Genomic DNA, 12,309 nt, shown 5'->3' with positions numbered 1-12,309 from the left:
AAGAGCGTGCGCAGGAAGAGATGTACAAGATGCAGAGTGCCGGGGCAAATCTACCACCCGAGCTTTGCGCAGCCGCTTTCCCGCCAGAAAAGAACGGGGCGGTGACGATGGCAAACCCTAAGGTTTCACCGATGATGGCGAACCCTAAGGTTTCTCCGATGATGGCGAACCCTAAGGTTTCGCCGATGATGGCGAATCCTAAGGTTTCGCCGATGATCTCAAAGGCGGGAAGTGACAACGGGATCACGATCGATCACCTGCACAGGATGAACAACAAGAACGTCTCGGCATGGAACATGAAGAGGCTAATGAAGATCGTTAGGAAGGCTTCTCTTACCACTTTGGACGAGCAAGCGATCGACAACTCTTACGAAGACGAATACTCGAAGCAGATTCGGACCGAGAAAGAAGCTAAAGCAGCTGCAAGGAAGATTTTCAAGAACGTGGCTCAACGTGGAGCCAAGTGAGTTATTATCCTAACCAACATATGTTTCTTGTTCTTTACAGTTCATCATTCAGTTCCTCTGATCATCATCCTCTCTCTCTATATATATATGTATATATGAATGAAAGGCATATTTACCTGGAGGATCTGATGAGATTTTTGCGGGAAGACGAGTCTTTGAAGACGATGAGCCTCTTCGAAGGAGGACCCGAAACCAAAAGGATTAGCAAAACGGCTTTAAAGAACTGGCTGGTGATTCTTCCTCCGCATAGATCTTGATCTTGTATAAAGAATTTTTTTTTTCTTTCGGGTTCAATGCTCTGCGTGTGTGTGTATATATCACTCCCGTGGTTGATTCTGGTTAGGTAAATGCTTTCAGAGAGCGAAGAGCTCTTGCCCTGACGCTGAATGACACAAAGACAGCGGTAAACAAGCTCCATCAGATGGTCAAGATTCTCGCCGCCATTGTCATATCAGTCATATGGCTTATCCTTCTCGAGATCGCCTCCTCGAGGTTTCTTCTCTTCCTAGGCTCGCAAGTTGTGCTCTCGGCCTTCATGTTCGGGAATACTGCGAAGACTATATTCGAATCCATCATCTTCTTGTTCATCGTCCACCCGTACGATGTCGGTGATCGGTGCGAGATTGACGGAATTCAGGTAGTCATCATGTATGCGTTTATACACGAAAAACCGTATATACCAGCGAACATTTTTAAGGCTGACGAGGTGTACTTACAAATATGGATAGATGGTGGTGGAGGAGATGAACATTTTGACAACTCTGTTCTTGAAGGATGACAAACTGAAGGTTCTGTATCCGAACAGCGTTCTCTGGCAGAGATCGATCAGCAATTACTACCGCAGCCCGGAAATGGGAGACGCAGTCGAATTCTGCGTCCACATTGCAACTCCTGCCGAAAAGATCGCAGCCATTAGACAGAGAATATCAAAGTAATGCTAGAGAGATTGCCCGTAAAACTCTATGCTTATGCACGTACTGAACATTAAGGTGACATATATATGCTAATCCCCACGAAAACGTTTTTGGCATTGCAGTTACATCGACAGCAATCCAGAGCATTGGTGCCCATCTGCCATGATCATCGTAAAGGACATGGAAAACTTGACGATGGTGAGGATAGCGATATGGCCGTCTCACAAAATCAATCACCAGGATATGGGTGAGAAGTTCAAAAGGCGGGGAGCCTTAGTCGAGGAACTTATCAAGATCCTCGTTGAACTCGACATTCAGTACCGGCTTCATCCACTCGACATCAACGTCAGAACAATGCCAACAGTTGTCTCGAACAGAGTTCCTCCCGACTGGTCACAGAACCCTGCCTGAGTGTCGGCAAGTCAGCAATTTTTCTATAACGGGTAATCTAAGTTCTGCATCACAGTTTTTTTGTTTCCTTGTCTGCAGAGTCTTTAGATTAACCAATAACCATAACCACAATACAGATTCAGTACTTAAAAATGGGATTTCAAGTAAGAAAATTCCAGCTTTCAGATAATTAATTATTTCTTTCTACTTCCAGTATATTGAACTTGCAACTTGTGGCTGATATGAAGTATTTTCACTAGGTAGGAGTACCGGTATCCATCAACATCCAAGATCATCATCGTAAAAGGCTATCGAGCTGATACACATTTACTCACTAGATAAGGTAAGAAAGAACTGACCCTGAGAGATTCATTGGCGTTGAAGCTAACAACAGTTCTCTGACAGGCCGATAACCCGTTATTACCAGGAAACAGTGTAAGAAACTGATGGAGCTTGGAACTGCTGCAACACAAATCAACTGAAATAGAGGGCAACAAAGAAGAACCTGGAGAATGTAATACGTAAAAACAGAGTTGTATAACTGATCTTGATCAATTTGTATGTAAACCCGATTCGCAGAAAATGAAAAGAGATCCCTGTGTTTGACCGAGGTACACCTCCTCCCGTCAATGACCAAGCCACAAACTCGATAAAAGACCCATTTTCTCTTAGGTTTTGCTTCTTATAGGAAGCTTGATTCATAACAACAACATCGCCTGGCGAAACAGAAACATGTCCCAAATCTGAGATTTTATTATCCAAAATGTGTGGATTTGGAGTTTTACATTTTTACTGGCAAAGCCATTCTTTTACAGCCTTTCCTTTGGCAATGAAACTACCGATGTTCTTCCGGTCAATCCTCATCGGACTTCCTGTACGAACCATTATCTTCTTGACCAATGCTTTCACCGGCGACTCTCCTCTTACATTACTGTGCTTTCCAGACCCGGAAACAATTACAATCTCCACTGGTATCACATGCTTCCCTTCTTCAAACCTAATTCTAACCTTATCCATCCATTGCATCATTATCAAATATGATGAGCTTAAGTGCATCCCATGTAAATCCAACTTACCCTCCAATGCATTCCACTCCATCGCTTCATCTAAAACCGATGACTGAACCAATTCCCGTGTCAGAAGCATCTCGTCCTCGTTCAGTAGACCCGTTAGTTCCGATAGAGAAACAGGACAGCTATCCAAGTCTTTCAGTAGAGATGTAATTGTAGGACAAGAATTCAAGACCGAGTTATACGTCCTTATGGACAAAGGAATACCAAAACCCTTCAATTTCTGTAACCAAGAACCCATTTCGGGTAGTGCATCACGAGCTCCATATGAAGAAAGAACCATGTTAGAACACACCGTGTCGATTTTGTGACCATCAGATTCCATTTCATGCACTGTTCTGTTCATATCGAAGAACAATCCCAATCTCCCGTAGCCGTATAGAACAGACCTATATTCAAACAACTCAGGCTTGATTCCTTCTGTTTTCATCTCTGCGAGAACTCTTTCGGCGTCATAAGGTCTGTCCATGTTGCATAGTCCACTGACTATAGACTTGTACCCTTGGCTTTTAACATAAACAGAGGAAGATCTCTGGATTATCTCCCTCAAACAAGAGTAAGAATCGTTGAATCCTCGTGTAGATCCTTGTTTGGAATTTGATTCAACCAAATTGCAGTGGAAAAGAGCAAGGCCTCGTTCATTTGGCTTCAACCTGGAAACAGCAGCAGAAAGCAGAGATTCTGATTCAGGAAACTGTTCTTGTTTATTGAGCAGAGCAACGAGATCGGCAACAAGCTTGGGATTCCAATCAAACCATGGTGCTTCAGCAATCTCTGAGTATAACTGCAGAGAAAAGAATCAAACTTCAAGTGCAACAATTCTTGATTTCTGTTATTTTCTCGAGAAACAAACAACACGATTGACGGAAAACGAAGAAGACAAAAACGAAACAAAGCGACAGAGAGAAGAGACTACTCACGTTGAGGGCAATGGAGGAAAGATGGGGATGAGAGTTCAGAGGAGAGAGAAGATGAGAGAGAACATTGAGGGCAACTGATTTCGGCGACGCGGCGACGAACTTCCGAATCTGGCGGTTGATCGCCGACGAGTCTCCGGCTACAGCAGGGGACGAGAGAGACGAGATAAACCGGTGACCTTGCTTCGTCAGCGGCACTGCTCCGGTGACTTTGCACCGGACCTCGAACCGCAGCCCTCTCCGCCGGTGGCCGTATTGGTGGTGACCATGCAACTGCGGCGGAGCAAAAAGTAACGGCCGGAAACTGCCTCCGCCGATGGTTATCATCTAGAAAAGGAGGAAGCTTTTATAGTTAGGAATCAGGATAATGTGAATTTCGATCTTGGATCTTCGCCGGCGGCGATGAGCTGATAAAAAAGCTTATGGGCAAACACTTTCTCCCTCCTCCTTCTTCTTCTTGTTCTTCTCCTTCTTCAAACCTGACCCAGATGATAAAATCAGGAAATATCTGTAGAACGAGAGATTCTCAACAAAATGGAGAAGGAGATGAACAAAGAGAAATTGAATACGATGGTAAGTGGGTATGTGAAACGAAGATAAATCGCTCAGGCACGGAGACCGTTCGACGAAATGTCCGAGAGAGAAGCCGTCAAGTGGAAAATCAATGGAGTGAGGGCTTTACAATACAAGACTCCACCTTCCAACTCTAGAATCTTTCCACCATGTCTGAACCTTGAGATAGTCTGAAGATTTGTCTCTTAACACTGAACAACTGGAAATTCAGATTGATAATTCCACTGCCCTCTTCTACATGACCACGTTCTTCATTGCCGGTAGGACGAGATTCTGTAGAATTGATCGACGAATTTAAAGGAATAAATCGCAAGAATGATAAAGATCGAGTTTAAAGGAATAAAACCCAATAAATGGTCAAAATGTAAACCTATATGTACGTATTAATTTGCGTATACGCGCGTGTTCTTGCGATTAAGACGACTTGTCCCCCAAAATTTTATTTGGCAAAGAGAAATTTGTGTGATTTTTCTCGATCTTGCAAACAAGTACGGAATACATACCCAATTGGTTAGTTCAACTAGTTTGATATCGCGAGTTCAAACCTTGAAACATGTCTTTTTAAGCATCATTTTACTCAAATGACTCAGTTTAGTTCGCACCAATTCCATGCGTACACCAGCATTAATTTTTTTTTGAAAATACGAAATTACCCTTAATGAATACGTGATATTTGTCCGTTCGAAAACAACTTCGTTATTACGACTTCGTAATTAATTCTAAATATAGTTACAATTGATTCTAAAAAAGTTAGGCAAAAAAATCATCTGTCGAATTTTAAAAAAAACTACGTTTTATTTGTTTTTATTTGAGACTTTCATCTCTATACGATTATAACTACTTCTTATTTTAGTTGTATATCACTTATATGTTAGTCGTAATAAGGTGGTAAAAAAATGAAAAAATGGTATTTCAGATTTTTTCAGTCGAAAAGTGGGTTAAAAGTTTAAAAAAAAATATTTTTTTTGATGGTGTACCCATGAAATTGTTGCGACCCAACTGGGTCATTTGAGTAAAATGCCCCTTTTTTAATGCAAATTCTAATAATATGGATTACTTCTCGTCTCGAAATTAATCTAATCATCGGTTTATAATATCCGGTTATCCAAAAACAAGTACGAAATACATAAAAAAAAATATAAAGAAAAACCATGATTTCATTCTCAAATAATCATGTTTCTTTGGATAACGTGAAAATGCACAACCATTGTCATTCGATACACAATGGATAAACGCTCATTGTCGTGTATTAGCCTACAAACCACACGAAATATGTATATCACCCTAGATTGCTCAAAACTGATAGGAGATGAGGAGAGTAAAATGATTCAAACCCCTAATTTTAAAGTTAGAGGGTGTAGTACTCCTCGTGATCATGTTTTTTTTTCACCGTTGAAGCCTATTTTAATGTTTTTTTGATAATTCGGAAGTTCACCGAACCTTTGCGCCGACTATATCTCTCGGAGGAACAGAAAGCCCAGGTGAATACCTCTTTTCACGCTTGAGTTGCTTTACATGTTCTCTCCCCACTGTATCACCAAAGCTTGAGTTCCTATTTTAATGTTCATCTTCGCTTCACCATATATTTGATTCTACAAAAAATATACGCATGTGCATTTGCACCTCTACGTGTACGTAAATACGTATAATTAGACACTGCAAAGAAGGTCTATATATGTTCTGTCCGGTCTTCCACATCAAAACAACCAGACTCGATAATGTCGGAACCAGAAATGATACAAGAGATGTTTCATTTTGAAATTTCATCTACGTAAACATGCGTGTGTAACCCCTGTTTTTCATCATCTGTATGTTGAATTTACGCCCTCCTCCTCTGAACTAGGGTTGATCGTCTGGTTCGACGACGGAGGAGGATCATCTTTTATCACCAGACTCTGAATGAAACCGATCATCTGCTCATAACAAAAGGGTCGTCGGTCTAAGGATTCGCATCGCATAATCATGAAACGAGTGTATCGAAAGGAAATACTATAAAGACAACGTATATATATGCATATATATATACCGAGGATAAGGAGATGCAGAGGAGACTGAACCCAGGGAAGTAGAATGGTGGATCATCTGAGAGGAACAATGCTGAAACCGACGGTAACACGTAACATGTTTTGTGGTTAGAGAAGGTGAAAACGTCGGTCCGGATAATGAAATTCATCGTTATATGCGCGTGAAAAATACCGGTAACTGGGCTGAACACAAATGGGGCGATGACCTTTCCGAAGGATTTGACTCCAGAGATGCATCCTTGAGCCTTTCCCTGAATCCATGAACCTCATCATGATATGAAATTGAACTCCGAAGGAAGAGAGATTAGCCAGGGAAAAAACGCTACCTGATCACCAGGTCCTACTTGCTTGGAGGCGATATTACAAACCTGCATTGTTACAAGTCCAAGAACTTGTGAAAATAATAGAGGAATGATACCGATTTTACACATTAATCCGCCGAGAAAATGCCTATGAGGCGATGGAACGAGGCTTACAGAGGGCATCACGATCATGGCGCCCGGAGCAAATACCGTTGTGAGATACGGAACCTGCGTTAACGGACCGCCAAAATGAACGAAAACGTCGAATTCATAGGTTATAATGTTGAGATTTAAATGAAATAAAAAAAACTTGTGTAGAAGTTCTTTGATGAAGGAACTCACCCATGCAGACCAAGAAACGCTGACAATGGCAGTCTGCATATACATGTGTATATATATATATATATATATCCATGAACACATTAGATCTTGAGATCATTTAATTAACTTTTGTGATTACGGAACTTTAATGGTGATTAATGAAATATATAAATATTTCAAGGGAGATTACATTTACTACTTCCATAAGAAGCCCAAGTGAAAGCAACCTACGTTCTCCCATTGCAGAAGCCAAAATCGACAGTAGAAATAGCTGAAAATATATTCACTCATTTCAGTTCTGCACCATTTACATATATATAACATCATGTATGTATGTATGTATGTATGTATGTATGTATGTATGTATGTATGTATGTATACACCCACATACATACGCACATATATGTATAGATACTGATACCTGAGTGATGGAGCCGATGATGCTGACCAGCAGCATGAGATCAGCAAACTGATCTTTGTTGAATCCGAAGCGGGCTTTGAGAAAATACTGCATATATATACATAAGATAATATCGGATATTATACAAAAAAAAATGAATATATATATATATATATATATATATATTCAGGTTTTTAGATCAATAAATTAGTATTCCAATGTTTTCAAGTAAAAGAGATTTAGGGAGGAACCAGAAAGGCAGACTGCATTCCACTGTCTGAAAAACTGCTGAAGAATGTTACAACCAATGCTTGTACGAATACGGTGCTGCGTATAAAACGATATACGTAATGATTTCAGTTCAGATACGTATATACACTACACACATATATATACATATACATATACATATACATATATATACCTGGTCTTCATCAAGCTGATGATGTCCTTCAACGATGAGTTCTTATTGAAGACACGTGCCTTGGCGGCGGGTGTATCCTTTAGAATAGGCTCTGCTAAAGGATGATCTTCTCCATGATGCTCACCATGATGATGATGATGACCATCATCGTCATCATCACCATGATCATGTAGTCGCTCTTTTAGGAAAACTCTCATATAGACCAAACCGATTAGCCATGATACAGCCGCGATCTAAAAAATCATAATTAAATATCCCTTGTCAGATAAAGAAAACATTAATTTGAATCCAAATTTGACATTTATATTGAGAAAATATATCAGCACGAATCATATATATTGTGTATATGTATATGTAATAGTGTATATACAATGTATGTATTATGTATATATGTATGTATGTATGTAGGTAGGTATGAGGAAAGACCTGAAACGTGGAAGCGATGGAGAGAAAACGGGCGGCCAACGTGCCGCAAACGCTGGAGATCGTTTTAACGCCGGCTAAAACGCTAAACGCTGATATTCTCTTTATCTCTGAAATATTTTCTGCCTAGAAAATAAATTTCAAAACAAAGAAAAATAATCCCATAAAAGCATGTCGGATTAATTTAGTAAATATTAAAGAATTTAAAGATGAAAAATAAATAAAAAAATTTACCACGTAGGCGTAGGCGAGACAGTCGACGGTGCCTTCGCAGACCATCGCAGTCAGAGTTCGACTTATGTAATACGCGTAGAAGAAATCTCTGTCCCTTTTGTATCCTAATATTGCTGCAAAATTAAATTCTTTTAGGGTTAGAGAAATATGAAATTAACAAGTATGATTCCTTCTTATTTATTACTTTCATTAATATATATATATATATATATATATATATATATATATGGATGGATGGACCTACATTGATTTAGATGGGTCCTAAGTCCCACTCACTTAACTAAAAAAATATTTTTTTTATATAAAATATGTAAAATTTTAAATTAAATTGTTAAATAAGCCGGTAAAATTAAATTTATCATATGATAAAATTAATTTGTCCCCGATTATAATTATTTCTGGGTCGACCACTATATATATACACAATTGTTATAACCTTTTATACCAAAACCAAAGTTCATTTCTTTTTCAAAATAATAATATTTGTAGAAAAAAGGTATTTTTGTAACTTTGACATCACATACACACATATAATCTTCTGAATATATATAGTATTCGCCTAACGAATATTGTGGATGCAATTAAACGTTGGAATTTCATCAAATAAAATTTCAATTAAAATTCCATGTAGTGGAGGGGACGATAAAAAAAAAAAAAAAGAGGCATAAATAGAGGAAAGACACTTTTGACGATTAGGCAATGCACAGTAGAAATAGAAAGCCCTTTTTCTCTTCTTCGGTACACGTTATTTTATTGTCATGTCGGTCCAAACGAGAACTATAATTCAATTTTTTTTGTCATATTTAAAGCATTAAAGTAATATAATAACTTGTTAAAAAAACTAAAAAGCTATACTTTGAAAATTAAAAAAAAAAAAAGGAATGGTGGAAGGTGGAACGTACCGGGAGGGATGATGGAGAGAGCCATAGGAAGAGTGAGCAAAGCTTTAATCCCATATTTATCCGATAAATTTCCCATCACCGGCATCATTACCATTGTCCCCAACCCTATCGCCTATTTAAATAATAATCATATTATATATATATATATAAACAGATTTAAAGTATTAATATACAGGGGTGGGCACGAAAGTATTCGTATTTTTATATATACCCGTTTTTATTTTTGTCTTAAATATTATCTCTTTCTTTATCTCATATCCGTCGTCTAATGGAAAGATAAATACCCATTTTTTTATTATCTACGAGATCGAATATTCGTAAACTCGAGGATGATGAATTTAGTAGCAACTATATCTATTAGACAATTGGAAAAGTTCAGATGAATATTTCTCCAAAACGGAAACTCGAATGTCAATTAAAAAGTAGTTTTATCTCATCTCTTTGAGTTATTCAATCTCCAATACACATCTTTAGTAACTTTCTTTATATGAATAGTCTTAATGTATATTATAGAATATGATATTGTATCGATTAGTTGGTTATAACCAACTTTTTTTGTTTTGGTCTGAACAAAACGTGGTCTGATTTTTGGTACAAAACGTGGGGGATAAACAAACCACAGATTCATAAAAAGACGGTCTGATTTATGCTGAAACATTATATTATAATATTTTTGGGACATAAAGTATTTTATTTTACGTTGAAAAAATATGGGTTTTGCTTCCCAGAAACTGTCAACGCTGTGAAAGCATCAAATTTAAAATATAAAATAAATGTTGTCCTTCAACACAAAATTGAAAAAAAAATGGTTTGTAAAGTCCTTTTCTTTATTTATTTATTTATTTATTTTTCATACCAAAGTCGCCATTTTTTCATATCAATGTAGTTTTTCTTTTTTGTAATGGGAATGCTTTTAATTTAAGGTTGTTAAACTACTCATTTTCCATAATGTTTGAGTAAAAAATAATATAATCCATTTCAAAATCTAATAAAAAATAATATATGTGTGTTTGTGTAGTTAATTGCATTAATTGCACATGAATGTATGTAATTAGAAATTCGTGATTTTAATACTAAAAAGCAGTTGGAAATGATCCGACTTTAATCTCGATCTGAGATGCAGATGAAATTTGAAGATATCACGAAGATCTTAAAGCCCAAAATAAAATGAATAATTTTCTTATGCTTGTGTGTGTATATATATATATATGTATATGTTCGTACCGCTTGTTGGAAGCCGGAGAGGTAGACGGCGAGAGAGCACTCGTCGGCGCCGGGGGAGCAAAGTGCGGCGACGGTGACGTCAGTAATCGCCGGAGTCGTCAGGAATCCGGCGAAGCCCGACACGAACACCGTCGTCAATAAGTGAATCAGCTCTCCCATCTCCAAACCCTCCATCTTCCCCTCTCTCTCTCCTCTCTTACCCATTCTTTTTCATTTTATATTTTCTCTATATGTCCACTTTTTTATATATGCGCATATATATATATATATATATATATATATATATATTTGTACGTGTGTATGTGTGTGGGGTCGAGCATCCTCGTGTTTGTGTGAATATGAAATTTGGATATATCCGAGATATTTTTACGGTCAATAAGTTTAAATATATATATATATAGAGAGAGAGTGTGTGTGTATCGTTGTGAAATCAAAAGAGTATACTTGTATAATGTGGGTCAATACGTATGTATGTATGTATGTATGTATGTGTGTATGTATGCTAATTGGTGTAAATAAATAAATATAGTGTAAATGTGATATCTAACCAATTAATATGTAAGATAAGGTCCTTCTCCCCAAGTTAGTTGTGATTACCGATTGACCAACCAGATGCTAGACACTAGGATACAGCGTTTTGGTACGATTTTTTAGAATCGAAAGGATTTTTTTTTATATATTATTTTCGAATCGAATCGGACTATATTTTTCTAGAGAATCAAATTTTTTGAAACCAAATCGATTTTTTTTTAAAAAACCTAAGAAAAAGATTTTTTTAAGAAAATATATGTTTTTTTAGTAAAAACAGAAAACGAACTAAACCGAATATGATATAATAATCCGATCGGTACATATTTTTGTAGAATTAGAAAAACCGAACTGAATAGTTTGTAAACCTAAACGTTTACCCCAACGGGAGATTATCACTCACTCATTTTTTTTTCTCTTTCTCTTTTTACAGAGAAAATTCCACAAAAATTATCCAATTAGTCAAATGTACTATATACAAAATTCTCAATTAAAAGTTTATCACATATATTCCCTAATCTAGGAATTGTTTCCAAATTATATCTCACAAATTTTCAATTTGTATGACATATCTTGACAATTTGAGAAATTTTTGTGGAATTTTCTCTTTTTGATATTGATACTTGCTCTTATACCTCCTCTTTTTTCCTCTCTTTAGAATTTCTAGATATATTGGTTATTCTAAAAAAGTAATGGTGAAAATATATTTCGAGGGGAAAAAAATCTCAAAATTAAATAGAGTTGGGCCAAAAAAAATCAACAAAAATAGAAAAATATTTACTTTTTACTTGATTTAGAAAGATTGTAAAAATTGGACAATACGAAATTTTGCAAAATTGATAGGATAACACAATATAAAAAAAATCCAAGGGGATCTATTTTACATAGAGTTGCAAAATTCGACCATGTATATTGAAATACTAGGCGATAATTCTGGCTATTTACTTTACTTTTTTGTATTTATATACTTTTATATAAAGATATACGAGGAGAAATTCATGGATGATACATCCATTATTAGCCTCCGAAGACTTACTTGTATTTAATCAATGTCTAATTTTTTGTCCTAAGTATTTGCTAAGTGTGCATAACATTTAATTTAATTGGAGAAAAATTATACCACTATAATGTAAAAAAATTGAAATTATGGCTTAATATGTGCAAGTGTGTATAAGCAAATGAAGTCCGCATGAAAG

General features: G+C 36.8%; 3 protein-coding genes across 3 annotated transcripts in view; 1 reads left to right on the top strand and 2 right to left on the bottom strand.

Moving 5' to 3' along the window:
• The window catches only part of LOC104820178 (mechanosensitive ion channel protein 8-like), a 3,867-nt gene extending 1,475 nt beyond the window's left edge, over window positions 1-2,392 (top strand). The window contains exons 3-7 of the mRNA XM_019203132.1: window positions 1-463; window positions 574-697; window positions 811-1,104; window positions 1,196-1,398; window positions 1,504-2,392. Coding sequence (XP_019058677.1) covers window positions 1-463; window positions 574-697; window positions 811-1,104; window positions 1,196-1,398; window positions 1,504-1,792 — 1,373 coding nt within the window. The 3' untranslated portion in view covers window positions 1,793-2,392. The remainder of the gene's footprint in view (window positions 464-573; window positions 698-810; window positions 1,105-1,195; window positions 1,399-1,503) is intronic.
• A 112-nt stretch (window positions 2,393-2,504) lies between these two features.
• LOC104819661 (pentatricopeptide repeat-containing protein At2g17033) lies at window positions 2,505-4,800 on the bottom strand. The gene is made up of 4 exons (XM_010549823.2): window positions 4,702-4,800; window positions 4,328-4,604; window positions 3,762-4,237; window positions 2,505-3,625 (listed from the first exon to the last, which is right to left on the bottom strand). The coding sequence occupies exons 3-4, from the start codon at window positions 4,083-4,085 to the stop codon at window positions 2,561-2,563; spliced, it is 1,389 nt and encodes a 462-aa protein (XP_010548125.1). The 5' UTR covers window positions 4,086-4,237; window positions 4,328-4,604; window positions 4,702-4,800; the 3' UTR covers window positions 2,505-2,560.
• Window positions 4,801-5,961: 1,161 nt separating this feature from the next.
• Window positions 5,962-10,805, bottom strand: LOC104819660 (multidrug resistance protein 2-like). The gene is made up of 14 exons (XM_010549821.1): window positions 10,586-10,805; window positions 9,362-9,473; window positions 8,460-8,572; window positions 8,229-8,351; window positions 7,803-8,035; window positions 7,630-7,705; window positions 7,400-7,486; window positions 7,169-7,249; window positions 7,000-7,032; window positions 6,832-6,885; window positions 6,682-6,723; window positions 6,528-6,606; window positions 6,358-6,428; window positions 5,962-6,244 (listed from the first exon to the last, which is right to left on the bottom strand). The coding sequence occupies exons 1-14, from the start codon at window positions 10,787-10,789 to the stop codon at window positions 6,134-6,136; spliced, it is 1,419 nt and encodes a 472-aa protein (XP_010548123.1). The 5' UTR covers window positions 10,790-10,805; the 3' UTR covers window positions 5,962-6,133.
• Window positions 10,806-12,309: the final 1,504 nt, after the last annotated feature.

This window comes from Tarenaya hassleriana, unplaced genomic scaffold (assembly GCF_000463585.1).
Source record: "Tarenaya hassleriana unplaced genomic scaffold, ASM46358v1 Cleome3, whole genome shotgun sequence".
In the NCBI taxonomy this organism is placed as follows: domain Eukaryota; kingdom Viridiplantae; phylum Streptophyta; class Magnoliopsida; order Brassicales; family Cleomaceae; genus Tarenaya; species Tarenaya hassleriana.
This window is presented reverse-complemented; position numbering and strand designations above follow the sequence as displayed.

Coding starts and splice junctions, on each gene's coding strand:
- LOC104819661 (XM_010549823.2), bottom strand. CDS start 4,085: ATGATAACCATCGGCGGAGGCAGTTTCCGGCCGTTACTTTTTGCTCCG. Junction 3,626..3,761: donor TTTCCTCCATTGCCCTCAAC/GTGAGTAGTCTC, acceptor TTTTCTCTGCAG/TTATACTCAGAGATTGCTGA.
- LOC104819660 (XM_010549821.1), bottom strand. CDS start 10,789: ATGGGTAAGAGAGGAGAGAGAGAGGGGAAGATGGAGGGTTTGGAGATG. Junction 9,474..10,585: donor TCTCCGGCTTCCAACAAGCG/GTACGAACATAT, acceptor TTATTTAAATAG/GCGATAGGGTTGGGGACAAT. Junction 6,724..6,831: donor CCATGATCGTGATGCCCTCT/GTAAGCCTCGTT, acceptor GTAACAATGCAG/GTTTGTAATATCGCCTCCAA.